Source organism: Sprattus sprattus (genome assembly GCF_963457725.1).
Source record: "Sprattus sprattus genome assembly, chromosome: 13".
Taxonomy (NCBI): domain Eukaryota; kingdom Metazoa; phylum Chordata; class Actinopteri; order Clupeiformes; family Clupeidae; genus Sprattus; species Sprattus sprattus.
Window position 1 is genome coordinate 22016664 of NC_137911.1, and position 19550 is coordinate 22036213.

General features: G+C 39.7%; 3 protein-coding genes across 3 annotated transcripts in view; 2 read left to right on the forward strand and 1 right to left on the reverse strand.

The window, feature by feature from the left end:
• LOC308373957 (gamma-aminobutyric acid receptor subunit rho-1) overlaps positions 1-4059 on the forward strand; it is a gene marked incomplete at both ends in the record, with an annotated part of 9269 nt that extends 5210 nt beyond the window's left edge. Inside the window, 7 exons of the mRNA XM_080849637.1 lie at positions 97-164; positions 291-514; positions 1602-1684; positions 1795-1935; positions 2022-2174; positions 3397-3593; positions 3766-4059. Coding sequence (XP_080705763.1) covers positions 97-164; positions 291-514; positions 1602-1684; positions 1795-1935; positions 2022-2174; positions 3397-3593; positions 3766-4059 — 1160 coding nt within the window. The remainder of the gene's footprint in view (positions 1-96; positions 165-290; positions 515-1601; positions 1685-1794; positions 1936-2021; positions 2175-3396; positions 3594-3765) is intronic.
• Positions 4060-5240: 1181 nt separating this feature from the next.
• LOC308374106 (peptidase M20 domain-containing protein 2-like) lies at positions 5241-8307 on the reverse strand (the record flags this gene model as incomplete). The annotated part of the gene is made up of 7 exons (XM_080849812.1): positions 5241-5377; positions 5680-5787; positions 6102-6228; positions 6334-6488; positions 7237-7379; positions 7465-7613; positions 7900-8307. 7 exons carry the CDS (start codon positions 8305-8307, stop codon positions 5241-5243), a joined length of 1227 nt encoding a protein of 408 aa, XP_080705938.1.
• A 5201-nt stretch (positions 8308-13508) lies between these two features.
• On the forward strand, positions 13509-19518 carry akirin2 (akirin 2). Its single transcript, XM_080849795.1, has 5 exons — positions 13509-14141; positions 14804-14944; positions 15040-15189; positions 15278-15349; positions 18802-19518. The coding sequence occupies exons 1-5, from the start codon at positions 13970-13972 to the stop codon at positions 18810-18812; spliced, it is 546 nt and encodes a 181-aa protein (XP_080705921.1). The 5' UTR covers positions 13509-13969; the 3' UTR covers positions 18813-19518.
• The last annotated feature ends 32 nt before the right edge of the window (positions 19519-19550 follow it).

Genomic DNA, 19550 nt, shown 5'->3' on the forward strand with positions numbered 1-19550 from the left:
GACTTCTCTTCCCACGTTGCTGCATGAGGCTCATTGTATAATATATTATTTGTTCTGTCTGTTTGTATTCTATATTATTGCTTTCTCTTGTTCTAGGGCCTCCTATTCCCGTAGGTGTCGATGTTCAGGTTGAAAGCCTTGACACTATATCTGAAGTTGATATGGTTAGTACCTTGAAACTGTTAATTTCCATAAAAAACACCTAAAACTTCTTAATCCCCAGAAACATTTTCCTGCCAGCTACCTGACTCCCTACGTGATCTGTGCTCTCTTATCTAACTCTCCACCAGGACTTCACCATGACCCTATATCTGAGGCACTACTGGAAGGACGAGCGTCTGTCTTTCCCCAGCACCAACAACCAGAGCTTGACCTTTGACAGCAGGCTAGTGAAGAAGATCTGGGTGCCAGACATGTTCTTTGTCCACTCAAAGAGATCATTCATCCATGACACCACCACAGATAATGTCATGCTTCGGGTGTCTCCGGATGGCAATGTCCTCTACAGCCTGAGGTGACAGAGTGAGGGTTCAAATAGAATGTTTTAATGTTCAAAATACCCGGAAGAACCTCTCAAAATAGAGGACAAAAATCAGCAGTAAAAGAACAGGTCCACATAAATGCACATACCTCACAACAAGACTTGACTAACAGAACAATGAACATATATACACCTGGCGGCCAGCACCATTTTGATACAAGGGGGTAGACACAAAAACTAAACAATACAAAATGACAACACAGACCCAGAGAAACAAACATAGCCTTTCCTCACCATCATAAAACAAAGACATAGCTATGTAATAAATAATGTCTCAAGGTTTGTAAAAACCAACCACTTTATCCAGTTGGTCTGGCCCATACCAATTTTTGTGTCCCCTCTGCCAGTCTAGGCAATAAGCAATCTCCATCAGGTGGACCCAATTGCAATCAGTGGTATGAGTGTTTTTGTGTGCGTGTGTGTGCAAACCATGTTTGTTTGGGTGTGCTACTGTTTGCAAAGATGGGGAGAAGTGCAAGTTCATGCGTGGTCGCACCACGACCGTCACAGATACACAGATACACAGATACAAAAACATCTCTCCGGTTAAATGTGGAATTTTTATTCATTTTTCTAACTGTGCCGTGTCAACTATGAACAGGCCAGATGGGCTAAAGAATGTTGTAATCAACAGAAACAGCAAAATATGTCATCTCCTGCCAATGTTGTCCAGCAAACGGATTAAATTAAATAAATCACATAGCTGATAGCTGGAAGGGACACAACAGTACAAATGTGACATAAAAATGCCATGGTTACACAATCTAGCAAACCAAAGTCATTCCTTAAATACAGAATGTCAACATTTAGCTCAGTCACAGCATTCCGTGAACATGATTATATAGCACACAACATTGCCCTCAGCTTCTGAACAGCTGTTAAGGAAAATCAGTTGGCTATGCAAGCTAAAGGGTTTTCAGTGAAATCAACTTGAAAATGCAGAGGAGTGTTTCTCACCCCACATGAAACTATAAACTCAAGCTATCCACAAATGTCTTTTAAACCAGACCACCAACCGGACAACCGTGAAAGGCAGCCAACTTTGTTTTTATCTCCTCAGGGTCACAGTCACTGCTATGTGCAATATGGACCTGAGCCGCTTTCCTCTGGACACACAGACATGCTCGTTGGAGATCGAAAGCTGTGAGGAGGACTAGCATCCAATAAACCATCTCATGACTTCAGAACAACCTCTGTAATACTTCAAAATGTTTCTACTTTGAAATGTAATGCTTTGTTTTGCCTCTTCTCAGACGCGTACACTGATGACGACCTCATGCTCTACTGGAAGAAGGGCAATGAGTCCCTGAACACAGATGAACGCATCTCTCTGTCCCAATTCCTCATCCAGAAGTTCCACACCACGACTAAGCTAGCCTTCTATAGCAGCACAGGTGACCGGAACAACTGGTGTCTAACCCGCTTCTTGCTGAGAGTTTGGCAGAGATGAGGAGTTCCTAACTTTCCTTGTCCTTCACAGGCTGGTACAATCGTCTCTACATTCATTTCACCTTGCGACGGCACATCTTCTTCTTCCTACTTCAGACCTATTTTCCAGCAACGCTGATGGTCATGCTGTCCTGGGTGTCCTTCTGGATTGATCGCAGAGCTGTACCTGCCAGGGTACCTTTGGGTAAGATGTTCCTGAGCACACCGTAACATCCAATAGGAAAGATAAAAATGCTAAATATTGGGAAAGCTGAATGTTGTAGCTTATTTTTGAGTGATGAGAAAATATTCTACACATAAAGCAAAAGGAGACAGGAGATCGAGGCATATGGACTACCAACACCTGCTTGACAACAGTCAACTTCATTAGACTGAAGCAGCAGATAAATGTCAGGTAAAAAAAAGGATAGTTATATTACAATCCTCTAAATTATTGACAAGCAGGGCAGACATCAACATCTGACAATGCTACTGACCATACTACACAGGAATGTAACTGAATATGAATATATTGAGCTACTTGTACAGGACAAATGAAACACTCAAAAAAGTGAAGTGAAGCCCCTTTGAATAGCAAGCACAGTGTTTTTGTGTGGGCACAGTAAACCTATTTTTAGAAAAAACAAACCTGGGGAAAACATGTGCGACTCAAATTGAACGTGTAGGTTGTTGCATGGCGCAGCAGATTAAAATCCATGCCAGAGCTCCAGAGGCATATTTGGTTTTTAATTCTGCTATGGCTATGCGCAGACCACTGAACATCCCTTTTGCAGCTGTTGTTCACCTTAATTTGTCTACAAGATACACAGAACTATCCCTTCTACCCATGGTTAAGGACTAAGTGGAGCTTGTATATTGGGATTTTATTTTATTTTATTTTTGATATATTGTCAATGTTATGTTTGATATATACGTTAATGCCTTGTTTTTTTAGGTTGTATAGCCTTTTTTCAATTAGCCTTTTGGCTATAATTGGGTGCATTTACATTTTTAATGTTCATGAATGTACACTGTCCCTCTTGATCAAAAAAACATAATTGATTGATTGATTGAACAACTAAAAAAAAAGAAAAAAGACAGACTTTAGACTACACTAGAATTCCAGACTATATAAGTGCATCCTACCTGAGGGGGAAAGTGGTCTTCCTAGACCTGAGAGCATAGAGATTACAAATATTCAGGGTTGTTGTTATGTAAAGCAAATCTTGATTATAGTAGCTGGTATATTTAGTATTGAAATCCACAAAAAAACATTCAAATCCACCTCTGGTTAAACTTCCTCTAGGTGACCACCCATTTCTTTTTACATCCAAAGAAGTGAAGAAATTAGTGCTGCATGACATTCAATGATCATAGCTGTGTTTATGTTTCGCCAGTTCCCAAATAATATGTGCTTCTTTTCTTAGGAATAACGACTGTCCTAACCATGTCCACCATCATCACTGGTGTCAACGCCTCCATGCCACGAGTGTCCTACATCAAAGCAGTGGATATTTACCTGTGGGTCAGCTTTGTATTTGTCTTCCTTTCTGTGATTGAGTATGCAGCTGTGAACTACCTATCCACAGTGCAAGAACGAAGAGAGAGAAAACTCCGAGATCGGGTGAGATTTCACAGTGTTTATTTAATACAGTGCCATCTGACATTTCATCCCCCTTGTTAGTTCACATGAACTAAATTACAGATATTGTACATAACTGCACAGTTATTTTGACATGTAATATGCACTTATGGAGCACTAGAAACATTGTGTCTTTTTTTGTATCCATATGCAGCTGCCCTGTACGTGTGGGATAGAAAATCCAGACGACATGATGATGAACCCGAGCTACAGCGACGTAGACCCTAACATCATGGGGAACTACGGGATGCCCGAGAACGGAGGACGCCAGGAGAGGATTTTAGCCCAGTTCACTATAGGGGACGGTCAGACGACGAGCCAGGTGAAGAGTTCCAGGACCTACGTTAACATCTGGATTGACACTCACGCCATAGACAAGTACTCAAGGGTGGTCTTTCCAGGTGCCTACACCCTCTTCAACATTGTCTACTGGTCCATCTACTGCTAAAGAGCCATTCGGACAAGGAAGGGGAGGACCCTCGCCCTGTGCAAACATGCTGTGGAGAAATTATGTGATTTTGAACAACACTGTTTCCTTCAAGAGAAAAGGGAAGGTCTTTTTTTGTCATCCTTTTTTGTCTCTCCAGAACATTGGATACTTTTGAAAGACTTTAAGCGTTATGTCCAGCTGAAGATGAATACTGCTATACATTGCCTTCTTTATTCCGTTCAAAAGAAGGCATTTACAAAGGTACTATTCTATTCTTCAAGATTACAAACCTTCTTGAACAGTATATTTTCTGTACAACTTTTTGTCTCAAATTGAGGAGTACCATTTTGTATATATAGAATGAAGGACCCGGGTCCATGTATAATGCTTGCAAAACGACAGCTCAGGTTTAAAAAAAAATCTGTAGTGTCATTTGTGCATGGCGCACTTTGTAAACTGGCTGCACAGTAAACCTGAAATGTCTTCATGTAAGGTGCCACTAACAGAGGTGACACTGTGATGAGGACATTTATTTTTAGAATGTTGAAGCAGGATACAATGCATGACAAAAAGGCTCTGTTCTGTAAACCACTTGTTAAGGATAGTCTGTTCATTAATTCTGATGAAACTACATAGACATCTAATGTTTCAGTTTAGTACCATAAATGAATTGTCTTAAAAATATAATAGTTCGCAATGTGTATATGTATTTTTATGCACAAATGACTAAATTCACTGGAATGGGTTTTCACAAAATGAGGCGGTAACCCAGAAAATACTACTGATATGAAACTTTGAGACCTCAGTAGTGTACAGTGGTTGTGGAGAGACAATTAACCATACAAAAACATGGTAAGCATTCTTAAAACTTGAAAAGCTTTTTATGCAGAGTAGAAGTAGTCAATAAATATAGTTTTCTGAAAGCTGTTGTGATGTTTTGATGTGATGACAAACCAAATGTAATTATGCCTTTAAGATGCTTCCATGGCCTTTGTCATCATTTAAGATCTTAAGATTAAGATTTTCATAAATTAAGATTTTATAACACAGCATTAGAGGATGCAGAACAAATATCTGCAACAACAGTTGCTGAATTCTCGGTGAGATGTGAAACCTCGGACATACATGAAGTTTGTCAGAGATGAAGAAGTACCTCACGAACATGTGGGCTAAATTGGGCTGACGCAAGTGCTCAGTCCTCACTCCTGCTTCAGTTTGGCCTGGGTGAACTCCTCCTTCACCCTCTTCAGCAGGTCTGGCCTGAAGAGGACGTCTACAGCAGTCATGGCCAGAGCGTTGGCTGTGCGAAGAGCGTACAATTGGGCCTTCTCTGCACCTGAGTCATTTCGGGTAGTTCATTATTTCCTTGTCAGAACCTCGCAGAGATCAAAATACATATTTTTTACTCTGCTTTGTTATGATGCTAACAGCTGTTATGATGCTAAACCTTTGGCATGTTAAATGCCTGGCCAAATACTTCCCTAAAATAACATTACTTAACTAAGCAACTCCATTTCCACGTACACAGAATCTAAAATGGTGAATATATAAATGTACAATTTCCAGGTCAGTCTGCTTACAAATACTCTTGCCATTACATCATAAGGCAAAGTGATTCCATTTTTGTGGCTGTCTTACCGGCAGCTTCTGTGTACTGTGCAGTGTGATTTAGAGCCTGAGATCCAATGTAAAAGAAGGGGTGTATTCCAGGAACCACAAAAGACACATTTCCAAAGTCGGTGGACCCTATAACAAATGTTAACATATTTTAGAAAATTGCAATGCTACTGAAATACTTTAAGTATTCCATAATTCTACTTGATATTACAGGCAGGGACATGGAAACATAAAACGTAACAATGTTGTGTCCATTCTATGTAGATAAAATACTTGAATATGTTGTAATTACTAATCTGTAAACAAGTGTGTATAAATCGTGTGTATTGCCCCATCTACATAGTTGTAACTAAATGTACAATACATGTGCACATAAAACACAGTTTTGATTCTTTTAATACAGTACAACAGTACTAGAAAACATTTTGAGATTTCTTTTTTACCAACAAAATGGTTTGGGACTTCCTTAAATTCCATTCCAAGCGCTTTCCCATTTTCTTTGTAGAGGTTCTCCAGTGTAGTGTTTTGAAGGATATTTGAAAATGAATGATTAGGGTAAGTTATTTCCACCTGGGAAAATATTTTATAAGGCAGATATTAAGAGGTATGCAGTTGAACATTTCAGTGAATGCTGTCTTGCAAATATATGCACTTTTTCTAATGTTGACAGCTTACTTGGCAACCAGTGGCAAGGGCGGCAGATCGAAAGCAAGCCTCTGCTTTGGCTTTGAGCTCAGAGAGATCTTTGAACACAGGAGTGCGGAGATAAAACTCAAGCTCAGTGTAGTCTGGGATGATGTTAGGCTTTTCTCCACCATGTTTGATGATACCTAGGCAGGACAGAAATGCATGTAGAAAGCGATAACGGGTAAATGACAGTCAGGCCGAAATATTTTTCAAGACTAGTGTTTTTTATAGTAGTCTAATGATGCAGTACATAAGGAGCTGCTGTATTATGTTAATGACTGTTTGGAGAAAATGTATTTAATTTTCCACCCAACAATTTTTCTGGGAATTCCCCGCCCCTTAACTGCATTTCATTTGCTCAGTTAGTCTGGCGAACTACTAAATGGAGGTCCACTTCAGTCACGCATTTGGACACGACTTTAACCAATCAGACCATCGATACTATAAAACGATACAACGATCGGTAATAAAGCAAACACATCTTTTTTCTGTATGAATTGTTCCAGAGCAGGTTTCTGTTCTATTTTCAAAGAAAACTTGCCTTTGAAATCATCCAAGACAGCCGCGAGAGCAGTATATAGTTTTGCTGTGCTTCTCTCTTTGCTTTCGCTTTTGTTAGTAGACGTGGTTATTTTAAATCCGCCAATGGCGCGCCAGGTAGCCAAAAGCCAGTTTCCGATTGGTCCCAGGGATCCTGAGAATGCTGAAATGAACTTCTATGCAAAGTTTGCCAGACCAACTTCAGAGGCAAAATCAAACTGGCCGGAAGAAGAGGGGCGGGACTTCCCAGACAACCCAACAATGTGAACTAAGACAAAATGTGTAACTTGAGAATACTGAATTTCATTTAGTAATACGATTCAAGTTTATGAAAATTAGTGAAATACCTACCATGAAGCCTCCATTCAGGCCTGAGCTGCTGCCTCAGCACAGCCAGGTTATTATATGCCAGCACGGCAGCATCCAGCGCATTAATCCCCTCCCAAGGATAGGCAGCCGCGTGTGAGGCTTTGCCGTGGTACTTCACCGTGCAGCTAAAAATTACACAGCATCTAATTATGATTGCAGTACATCACAAATCCTTTGACTATTGTGATATAAAGGGCTAGTGCTTCTCACTCTGTGATAGCGATGCACGGGCTGAATGATAAATCTTCCTGAGCGGGATGGGCCATGAAGACAACATCCATGTCTTTGAACTCCCCAGCCAGGATCAAGTCCACCTTGCCCCCTCCGTCCTCCTCAGCTGGGGTCCCGAGTACAGTGACCTACCATACAAACGGCATATTTCTGCTCACCCTAAGCTCCACACCTCTCACTCTCATAAACACACATACACAAACACAGTGTGACTCCACTTTAAGTCAAGTCAGGTCTGAGGACAGTATTGACTGATAGGCCATCTTGTTAAATTCAGAATCAGGACTTTTTGGTAGGATCGTGGTCTAAATCCAAATAGTTATGCCTACGTCGATGTTTTTCTGATATTCAAACGTTTACAATAATATTTTTGTTTTTGCTAGTCCTTCTTAAACGATCCCGCAGCAGCCATACCTTGACACGCACTGGACAGTTGGGCTCGCGCTCAAGTGCACCTTTGAGCCCTATAGATGCTGCAGCTCCGACCTCTGCTATCAGATTGTGTCCGCATGCGTGACCAATAACTGGCAATGCATCATATTCACACAAAAATCCAATATTCACAACTATATCGCCTTCTTTGCCACCAAATGGACCCCAAGTTGCCCGGAATGCAGTTTCTAAAATGAAATGACTTTCAACAATCCATCCAGATTCAGATGAGAAAAAAAGCGCGAGCGTATCATGAGATTGTTTTTCCTTGTATGCGAGCTCTGGGCAGCTCCATATCTCATGACTTAGAGTTTGCAGTTTGAACTTTGCCTCGTCTATAATGTTACCAATGTCCCGTTTCAATTTTTGCATACCGTCAAAAGACGACATTGCCACAAACAATATGGCGCCTGCAGCACAATGGACATAAACAAAAGCAGAAAGACAGGACCACTTCTCTAGGGGTAACTTCGAGGACCTGAATGCAACCTCAGCATTTTGTTTTGGTGGATTGTTTACATGTCGTTGAAATCCTACGGTCTGCCGGTGTCTGTCAGCGACAATAACGAAAGTTTCAGTACGGCCCCATCCGTCTTTTTTTTCTCCCCAGAATAAGAGTCGACACTTATTATAAAAGGCTAATTTAACAAACTGCAAAAATAAAAAATACCCAAGTAGATGGTATGTCATATATTTAGATATGAGTTGTATCAGTATCACAAATGTCCAGCATTTATAAAACAGTTGACATAAACTGTGAGGTGTGGGTTTTTTTTTAGGTTGAATATTATTTAGGCTGAACCACTGAACTGTGAAATGGCTGAATTTGTGCTATCCTTAACATTGTAATCATGTGCCATTATTCTTATTTAGTCAACTTTAGTGTATCCACAAGAAACAGTGCAATTATCAATATATATCACAACGGTTAAATGAAACATTAAGCTAAACAGCTATGGTAGATGATGGGTGGAAAGGTATAAAATATGCTTCCCCAGAAGTAATTCTAAGTAATGATTGGTTAAGTTCCGGACAGGTGAATATTCTTAAGCAATCATTACTTGGAATTACTTCCGTCTACCAACAACATCTCAAGTTCCATTTGGCTTGTGCATATAAAAAAGTGGTTACCTATGGCCAATCAAAATTCAGGAGCTAAAACATGCTTGAGTGAATGGCCAATCTTTATGGAATTATGTAGGCTCATTAATAATGGCATATGGAAGCGATTTACCCAATTTCAAATAATTCATCCATATGATTCATCCATATCCTCTTGTATGGTTTGGTCTATCTTACGGATCATTTCATCTATCTATCACTACTTGGGACCATAATTTCTTAATGCACAGTCATTCATTTCTTAATGAACATACTTGAAAAGGAACTATTAAACTATGAAAAACACACTGACTGCCAGTATTTCACTATTTGATGTATGCTCTTTCTCTTAATGATGGTCAATACGTAGTAACTAAAGAAGCACTATTTCGATAGTTTATAGAGCTTCTCAGTATTTTCAAAGTGCACGAGCTGTGCAAGGTGCGCGTTTATCATAGACCCATGCACATGAATGACTGGCGATTTAACTAGCGAGATTCAAAGTAATGTAGAGGCAAATCTTTTTCACACACTTCACGTAGAGCACAAACCCTTGAATACTCAATGAAATTGGTTGCGAAATGTAAAAGGTTATCGTGATTTGTATCCAGATAAACCTCAGCTCCCGGCAACTTGCGGTTGTTTGACACGTTTGACAGACCTCTGGCGTCAGAGAGATCCTGTAACAATATGGCGGCGACGCGTTTCGCCGAGGCAACGGGCTGAAGCAGTGGAGGCGGCGTCTACCTATACATGTCTATGCTTGGGACAGTTGACACATTGCTTGAAGCTCAATGATTGGGGCCAGGCTTTGATTTATGATACCCTGTCCTGTGTATGGAGAGGCAGTCATACAGTGTAATGCTTTACACCCTTTTAGTGTATCAAACACAATCATAAGTATAGTTTCTTACGTTTTCGGAACCCTAGGGATCTTTCCTATTTAGTGCTGTTTCAGTAAATAACCTTGGTTTACTGTTTCAAAATATTGGTAGGGTTTGATATATAGTCAAGAGTAGAGTCAAAATGTGTGAAAAGTTAAATAACTGCTCACTACTTTTCACTGTGTCTTCGCAGAAGAATAAAATATGGCTAAACCATTACAATCTTAAGGGTATAAAAAGTATTTTTCAGTTCTTGGACTAGAGGCCATATGTTTATCAGTTTAGCCAATACAGCAGCCCCTTTTGACGCTTAGCAGTCCGTATTGGTGTCAGGCTCCTATAGGTTTTACTGGTTTCTTGGTTTTACCAATACACGTGTAAATGTACTGATTATCTAATGTATGGCATGTTTGTTTGACTCAACGCCTGTTGTATCATACTTGCTATTTTAATTTTTGGGACATCTACATCATGATCAGTACTTTCTGACACGTCTTCCGCCCTCTGGTGGATTATCTGTGCACTCAGTAGAGCAGTGCACTGTAGGCAGTAGTACAGAAGTGGGCCTTTGAATGCTATTTCCAAAATGGCTGTCTTCATGTAACTCACAAGCAATTGGTAGGGTAATTAGCAAATAATTGTTTTGTGCAATGGCAACAAGGCGAAATAAAAAGGTTCAAAAGTAAATGTATTGTTCTGTCTTTTTATATATTTTTCAATACTGTTGTTTTCAATACTCTTGCTCATTCTCTCACTTTGTGCGGCGGTCATATTATACACCGCTAGGCAGTGCTACTTAATATTGTCATGCTTTTGGCATGGACTACATTTAGTGAAAATTTGCTATTAAGTCACTCCTCTGATGTACACTTCAGAGTGTTCCTTATTTTTAATGTGGAGTGTCAAATACTTCTTTAACATGTTCTCTGTCTTCTGGGTCAATTTATATACAGCACATATATTGCCATCTCAGTTGTTATTCCTTTATATCATTGAATAGAAGCTTGTGTAAAGCAATGTGGTTTTTCAACTAAACAGGCCTTGCTTCCTCATCAAAGTCACAAGTCATCTGGTTTTTTTTTGTCACTGTATTTGATCCACTTTTTAAAAATCTTTTTACAATGTGTGATATCAGATGTAATATAGACAGATATACAAATACTTCCACCGTACCTTTCTTGCTAACCAAAATGGAATCCAAAATGTTCAATGTATCCATTGTTCATCAGCTGTCATTGGTGTATATAAATATTGTATGAACTCTCTTTGTTTGTGAATTGTAAGACATACATATTTTAAATAGTGAACACAATACTGGCACCCTGTTACTCTTTGTTGTCAATTGTATAAAGATGTCAACAGGTCCTTTTATAAAATACTGTATAAAGATATTGAGACCCGAATCGCCTTTGCAGGGACCAGGGTATAGTAACACCAGTGGAGTCACGTGCCCTTGGTCTACAGTAATCGCTTATAATGAACTTGTTCATGGCAAAATCGTGTGGCAACCAACAAAATGACCCCCTTTTCATGGCATTAACATTAAGGCCTTATTTGAGCTTGACAAAGAAGGCTCTGCGGAGGATACACTTCCTGAGGCTGCTGAAGAAGTTCAGCCTGCCAAAGGCCTGCTTTTACACTGCCGTCATTGAGTCCGTCCTAACCTGCTCCATCACCATCTGGTAAGCTGCCTCCACTGCCAAGACAAGAGCAAGACAAAAGCAGACTGCAGCGTATCATTAATTCTGTTGAGAGGGTGATTTGCCAATCTGCCAGCATTCCGGGACCTGCATGACGACTCAAGGCCCCTGAAACAAGCAGGGAAGATTATGGCCAACCCCTTCCACCCTATAGCCTATAGCTGGCAATGTCATGCATGTAAAAGCTTTTCTTCGTCCCCGTCCGGTACACAGAACTACATTGGGCATATCCTGGATGGACCTTTGTCTTCCCCACTAGCCTTCACATGACCATATGCTGTCAAACTTAATTTGAGGATGTTAGCAAAACTAGTTGCCTAGTCGTCAACTCACAACTCTGTTCTGCCTATTCCAATTAAAAACTGTTGTAGCTTAATTGATGTAAGATAAAACGACAAAATTCACAGATGCAATACACAGTGTATTTATCTAGGCTGGTTAGCAGCACAAACCGGCATATGTCGCCTAAAACTGTTTGAAGTGGACTTTTATTTTGACTGATTCGCCACCTGCTGTAAGGAACTACAGACGTTTCCTCGCCTTCTTTCGTTTTTTTTTTTTTTAAGTTTTAGAGCCGTCTAGTGGTATTGACGAAATATTTTGTTTAAGAGATTCATAATTTTCAAATCTCTGACTGCAAGGGTCGAAACTGTTTTAATCTCTGCGTTTTCAAGATGAGGAATATGTAAATATGTTTTAACATTCCCTCAGTAGAGAGTAGCCCATGGTCTGCAATCTCGAGATGATCACTCATACATTAATAATAAAAAGTTAGGGCAATTTACTTCTCAATCTTACACATGTTTTAGTAATTGAATGTATTCTTGGTGTTTTTGAGAAAATGAAACATTAGCTTAACTGATGTTTTCATGACAATAACCTATAGCCTAAGCAGACTAGGGAGAGATGTAAGTCTATAGCCTTATTTGCCAGACCTAGCTATTTGGTTGGTGTAATTGGGCCCAGACCATACTGAACAATGGCAGACAGATAGCAACCACACATACTGTAATATACTACTATTAATACTGTAATACTACTGCTGTCCTAATATTGTACTAATACAGTTTTGTAATTGTAAATGGGAGGCATGATTGTTGTGATTCATTAGAAAACTTACAGAAGATCAGTCATTGCAGTTATCTAACTAACTGATTGGCGATAAAGAGGCTTGTAAAATAGGCCTAGAATGAAGGATTTGCACTTACACAAACAACATTAACCTGCACTATTGCGAACAGACCAGCATTGCCAAACAAAACCAAAAAAAGATTGATATTTTTTTTATAATTGATATTTGGTGGGTCAGCTGATGGGTTCACATGAAGAAATATGCAGGTCATCTATTTTTTTGTATTACCTTACTGAATAGTAGGCCTACCTGATTCATTCCAATAGGCTACTGAGTGGTGGTAGTACTAGTTAGTGTAGTAGATCATAGACCACAACATGAGCATGGCCCAGAGTGCTTGACAATCTACAGCATTTGCGGTTTTGAAATAACAAATGAGTGAAAGACATCTGTTTATTTTGATAGGCTGATCACCTGACACTGTAGATTCCATGAATGCTGTTTATGAAGCCTAATTGGTAGATAGCCTAATATGTCAGCTGGGCTTGTGAGATATTGCCATCAAGTGGCCGGACACTGAGGGGAGTCTGCAAGCTGTCTGAAGCCGTCCAATTATTCTCGTAGAGGATAAAGGATCTCGTGGACATATCAATGCGAGACTGACTATTCAAATCCCACCTACCCGTGAATCCATTTCCTTTTCTTTTGTCAAATTGCAACGTGGTCATTGTTGCCTATATTTGTGGAAGACAAACGGAACTACAATGACCAGAGAGTGAATTGCGCATGCTCAACAGTTCAAATTGGCGTCATCAAAACGCAGGAAACGGTGGAGCTATGTTGACGTCCAAAACAAAAATTGTTCTCTGAAAATCTTCGTCGGCTTATCGCCATCGACTACCACATCGACAGGAAGGTCAATCGTCAACAGACTGGTTAGGAAGAGAAAGTAGGAGTCAACACGGGTGGAAGTACCTTGTCCATTTGCGGTTATTTTCTTGGGATTAAGAGGAGTTTTCGTTGTCTAACATTAACTAGCAAGCTAGCATTATCGTAGTTAACGGTAGCTAGCGAGGCAGGTTACGGTGTGAAGTTGGCATTCGAGCACGTTAGTCATTTGGCTTGCCCACTACTCACTTGCCAAGGCCCAGCAATCTAACAAAACGTGCTGGTGTGAAAGGATAGTTACTAACTGGATGGTCTCAATCATCTGGTAAACGTAGTTTTATTCGGCAAGAAACAACTACGCAATTTTGGATTTTTAGTGCTCTGGGGCCTCTGCTAGCTAGCTAACTATGGCGTGTGGAGCTACTTTGAAAAGGACAATGGATTTTGATCCTTTGATGAATCCCGCATCACCCAAAAGGAGGAGGTGTATTCCTGTATCGCCATCGTCGTCTTCACCAAGAAAATACCTGCGAAATGAACCCTCACCATTCGGAGAAGTCTCCTCTAAACTTACAACAGGTTGGTAGCTAGATAATCAAGCTAGCATAGTTTGCTAATGCTATGGTATGGATGTTTCAGTTAACCTACTCGGAACGTTGTCGTTACCTTGGGTTAACTAGTATGCTGGTTACAATATATGATTGTGTTAAAGTTTACAAAAAATACATCACTTACGACTAAAGGGCTGTTAACTACCAGGTCCTTTCTAACTACGTTATCGTAGCGAACTACTCTCGTCTTCAGAGTAGAAACTGGGCCTACCGTGCTACTTGATTAGCTGACTAGGTAGGTCACGCTCGTTAGCTAACTTATATCTTTCAAAGAGCTTAAGGTTAAAATAGGCCAGTGTTAATATCTCTAATTAATTATTTATCTTTTTTAAGTATATCCATAGTTTAAGTAGATATGATTACGTTAGTCTAAGTTGGCCTAACTTGGCTATTAAACCCCGGCACTTGTGTAACTGAAGATATTCTTTGGCTTGTTCTCAGGGCTAGTTAAATATTTCAGAACAGACGAAGCATAGCTGATAAGATTTTTCAAACTAGTGGTATTGGTAGCAGTACAAATGGCATGTCATTTTGCTCGTTGTAATTCGTACGGCAACAGATTTTCCTCATTGGTGTTAGGGCCGATATTTCTGATCCCTTAAATAATCACGTTGTTGTTTTATCTCGCAGAGCAAATTCTTCATAACATTAAACAAGAGTACAAGAGGATGCAGAAAAGGAAGCATTTTGACGGTAGTTTTCAACCAACGGATGGCTGTTCACCTGATTCACAGCCTGGTATGTCCATCCTGAGTGGCTGCAGTCTTCAAGGTATTTATGTTTTTTTTGTCATCGTAATCGAGTGGTTTAACTATATTAAATATGTTGGTTAGAATGTTTTTTTTTTTTTGGTTTTGTTTTTCAAGGTGCCTCCTCAGGTTCGGTCTCTCCATCAAGGAAAGAGCAGCCGTTATTCACTCTTAGGCAGGTGGGCATGATCTGTGAGCGTCTAATTAAGGAGCGGGAGGAGAAAGTTCGTGAAGAGTACGAGGAGATGATGACTACCAAACTGGCAGGTGAGCATATTAGTGTCAAGGTGCCAAAATGTTGTGTTCTATACATCTTCACGGGTCGTTATAAATTGTGGAATTGTATATTTTACAGAACAATATGATACCTTCGTGAAGTTCACTCATGATCAGTTAATGCGACGCTTTGAGGAGCAACCTGCTAGTTGTGAGTACCTATTTTCTTAACATCACACAGTTGCAGCATAAGTGTAGACTACGTTTTGCCACTGGTAGCTTTCTTTTTTTTTGTTCAACCCCTGTACATCATGGCATGCTGATGAATAGTAGTTTTAATTTGCTAATCCTAGTTTAGCATTGATGTAAAGATTGACAGTGCCGCAAGACTTGCTTTCCTTAAGTTTTAAATTATTTTTTTATGTAATTTTTTTTGTACAGTACTTTTATGTGTGTAATTCTATATAAAATGTGGGAATGGGGAAAATTCACAGGTACTTATTGTGTGTGTGTGTGTTTATAAGCTACGTGTGTCGTCATTTATGTGAGCTGCTGTAGCACTGAAATTTCCCTTTGGGGATAAATAAACTTCTTTTATTAGTGAAGTTAACCTTGAACATTACAATGTATACATTACATTTGATATATTAGGCGATAATAAATAAAGTTATTATTATAATTAAGCATCATTTATTATATGGAAACCGAAATGATACACACCTCACCTTCTGCGTGGGTGTGATCAACACCGATTAGGCCAAATAGGACATGGGATGGTGTTCCCATTATCAATAGCTGGGTTTCCCTATAACTTTTAAATGCATTGTCACCATAGGAATTAGAATCCTGACTAAAAACGCTTGAAATTAGCATAGAATCCTCTAAACTGAATTTAAAAAAACCTCAATTAACTAGTAGGAGTGGCTGTGAATTAACTCCCGATTCTCTAAAGGTATAAACATATAATGCGGTTATGGTTAATGGAAACGGGTTTACTTGCATTATTTGCCAGGTGTTGACAATAAAGTTTCCCTGACGATTATACGTTCTGTTCCCAACATCTTGATAAGGAGGGTGTCCCTTTTTTATTCGCATAACAGTGCAAAGACTCGCATTTTCTTTAGCCAACTTTTTGTGAAGGCCCTTAAAATGGGCAAATGAGTTGAGTGGAGACCCAGCTAATTACATGGGCAATGACACAATCTCACATTCTTTGTCAGAGAGGTCAGTGGCATAGATCGCCTATGATGGGTAGGGTTGCGGGTCTATTTTGCCACCAGCCTTCCCAGAGATTCTGGTGCCTCTCCTATACACTAGGCACAGCCCATGTTGCTGGCATAGGTCAGATTCACATTCAACCCATTCTGCATCAGTGTGATTTGGGATACGAATTTTGTGAGCAGAAGTTCCTCTTCGCTATGTTATAGGCAGCGTTGAACGGTTCATTCTCAATTGAGCGATTACTATAATCTGCGCTGAAAAGAAGTCGGTGTTCTGAGTCATTGATCGGTCCCTGCATGATTTGTGTGTTAGTGTAGTTGTGCAACTTCAGAGCTTCATGCTTAAACTGTGTCGAACCCTTAACAAGTTTAGAGTAGGCTGACTGCGTTTGTCACTGTGGTTGAAAGTAGTACTTTTTCTTCACCGTCTGTCACTCTCCATGCAACCTGTACTTTATTCATCACTTGTGTCTTGAGTCGGGACCTGTCATTGGTTCTCCATCTCCACCAGCTTCCTCCTCTCATACGCTATACTGACCACTTTACTTTTTGGAACATGGTTACAGCTAAATGCATTGTTCCGCGCGTTTCATCATCAGTATATACAGCCGCGGAAAAAATTAAGAGACCACTTAAATTATCAGTTTCTCTGGTTTTACTATTTATTGGTATGTGTTAAAGTAAAATGTGCATTTTTGTTTTATTCTATAACCTACTGGCAACATTCCTACCAAATTTCAAATAAAAATATTGTCATTTAGATAATTTATTTGCAGAAAAATGACAATTGGTCAAAATAGCAAAAAAGATGCAGTGTCTTCAGATCTCGAATAATGCAAAGAAAACAAGCTCATATTCATTTTTAAACTACACAATACTAATGCTTTAACTTAGGAAGAGTTCAGAAATCAGTATTTGGTGGAATAACCTTGATTTAAAATCACAACTTTCATGTGTCTTGGCATGCTCTCCACCAGTCTTTCACATTGCCGTTGGGTGACTTTATGCTACTCCTGGCGCAAGAATTCAAGCAGCTCGGCTTCTTTTCATGGCTTGTGACCATCCATCTTCCTCTTGATCACATTTCAGAGGTTTTTTTATGGGATTCAGGTCTCGAAATTGGGCTGGCCATGACAGGGTCCTGATCTGGTGGTACTGCATCCACACCTTTACTGGCCTGGCTGTGTGGCATGGAGCATTGCCCTGCTGGAAAAAACACTTCTCAGAGTTGGGGAACATTGTCAGAGCAAAAGGAAGCAAGTTTTTCTTCCGGGACAACGTTGTACTTTGCCTGGCTGAGGTTTGTAAAAGACCATAAGACTTGAACCAAAGCGGACTGGAGGTTCTTCTAAGTTTGTCTTCTCTGATGAGTCCAATTTCACAGTAGGTGCAAGACTCTGTGGCTTGTAGGCCTCTCCAGGTCTCCGTCTAACCATCAGACGACCATGTGTTGGGCAAAGCTGAAAATTGGAGAAGACGAACTTAGAAGAACCTCCAGTCCACTTTGGTTCAATTCTTATGGTCTTTTACAAACCTACCAAAGTCCAACGTTGTCCCGGAAGAAAAACTTGCTTCCTTTTGCTCTGACGATGTTCCCCAACTCTGAGAAGTGTTTTTTCCAGCAGGGCAATGCTCCATGCCACACAGCCAGGCCAGTAAAGGTGTGGATGGAGTACCACCAGATCAGGACCCTGTCATGGCCAGCCCAATTTCGAGACCTGAATCCCATAAAAAAACCTCTGAAATGTGATCAAGAGGAAGATGGATGGTCACAAGCCATGAAAAGAAGCCGAGCTGCTTGAATTCTTGCGCCAGGAGTAGCATAAAGTCACCCAACGGCAATGTGAAAGACTGGTGGAGAGCATGCCAAGACACATGAAAGTTGTGATTTTAAATCAAGGTTATTCCACCAAATACTGATTTCTGAACTCTTCCTAAGTTAAAGCATTAGTATTGTGTAGTTTAAAAATGAATATGAGCTTGTTTTCTTTGCATTATTCGAGATCTGAAGACACTGCATCTTTTTTGCTATTTTGACCAATTGTCATTTTTCTGCAAATAAATTATCTAAATGACAATATTTTTATTTGAAATTTGGTAGGAATGTTGCCAGTAGGTTATAGAATAAAACAAAAATGCACATTTTACTTTAACACATACCAATAAATAGTAAAACCAGAGAAACTGATAATTTTGAAGTGGTCTCTTAATTTTTTCCGCGGCTGTATATATCTGATGAAATGCATGTATGGGGAGTTACTGAGCCAGGTGAAAAAGTGTAAGTATTTTCAACCACAGTGCCTGAAGCAGTACCTATGTCGGGGTGTACCTAAACAACCATGTTGCACCAATGTGACCACATGAAGTTTGAACTCGCACACCTCAAATCTTTTTGAGACCTGAATGACAATAAATTGCTTTTTGCACTCTCTTTTTTTTATAGATGTTTCCTGAGACAGACCCACCCACCACCAGGACACAAGCTGATGTACTGCTGTGACTGATATGAATTATTCTCTGATGACGTCAATGCCAGAGACTGTGTTTTGATTGCAAATAAAAAGTGCCATATTTCACTTGTTGGCAAAGGCTACTTAAAGGCTTCAGTCAGTGGTATACACCCTTTCCTAAGCATTTAGGTGCCTCTTGGTGTAAAGCTATGTTTTGGACCCTTCCTGATTTTTCTACCAGTGGCCTACCTATCACTTGCTGTAAAAGCCTTTTTTCTCAGATTTTATTTAGTCTTGGCATTCCACATCCTTTGTGTTTTATATTATTTTTGTTACTTGTATATCAAAGTTATTCAGAATGCCATGTAACATTTACTGATCAGCCATTTTTAATGAATACAGGTTGTTATAATCAGAAAGTGAAAGGTATCACAGGTCTTTTTTTTTTTTTTTCTCAAATTAAGGGCAATACATAGTTTGTAACAGAAACAAAAGTATTGTGTGGGCCATTTTTGGTTCAAGCCCGTGGTTGCTTTCTCTATTCAAGTCTCACTTTAAGTAACAGCAATGAAGATTGATTATTGCCGTTTTGGGTAGTGTGAGCCTTAAATACATTGTACTGTAACACACAAGCAATTATTAGAAAACATCACCACATCACACAATACCATCTCATATTTATTTTGATCTTTTATCCTGTTCATTTTTTTTCCTGCTTACATAGTTGAAATGTAAACAATAA

Bases quoted from the DNA above. Each gene is read 5' to 3' on its own strand.
- akirin2 (XM_080849795.1), top strand. From the start codon at position 13,970: ATGGCGTGTGGAGCTACTTTGAAAAGGACAATGGATTTTGATCCTTTG. The intron at 14,142-14,803 runs GTTGGTAGCTAG...TTTATCTCGCAG, and splicing joins CTCCTCTAAACTTACAACAG to AGCAAATTCTTCATAACATT. The intron at 15,190-15,277 runs GTGAGCATATTA...TATATTTTACAG, and splicing joins GATGACTACCAAACTGGCAG to AACAATATGATACCTTCGTG.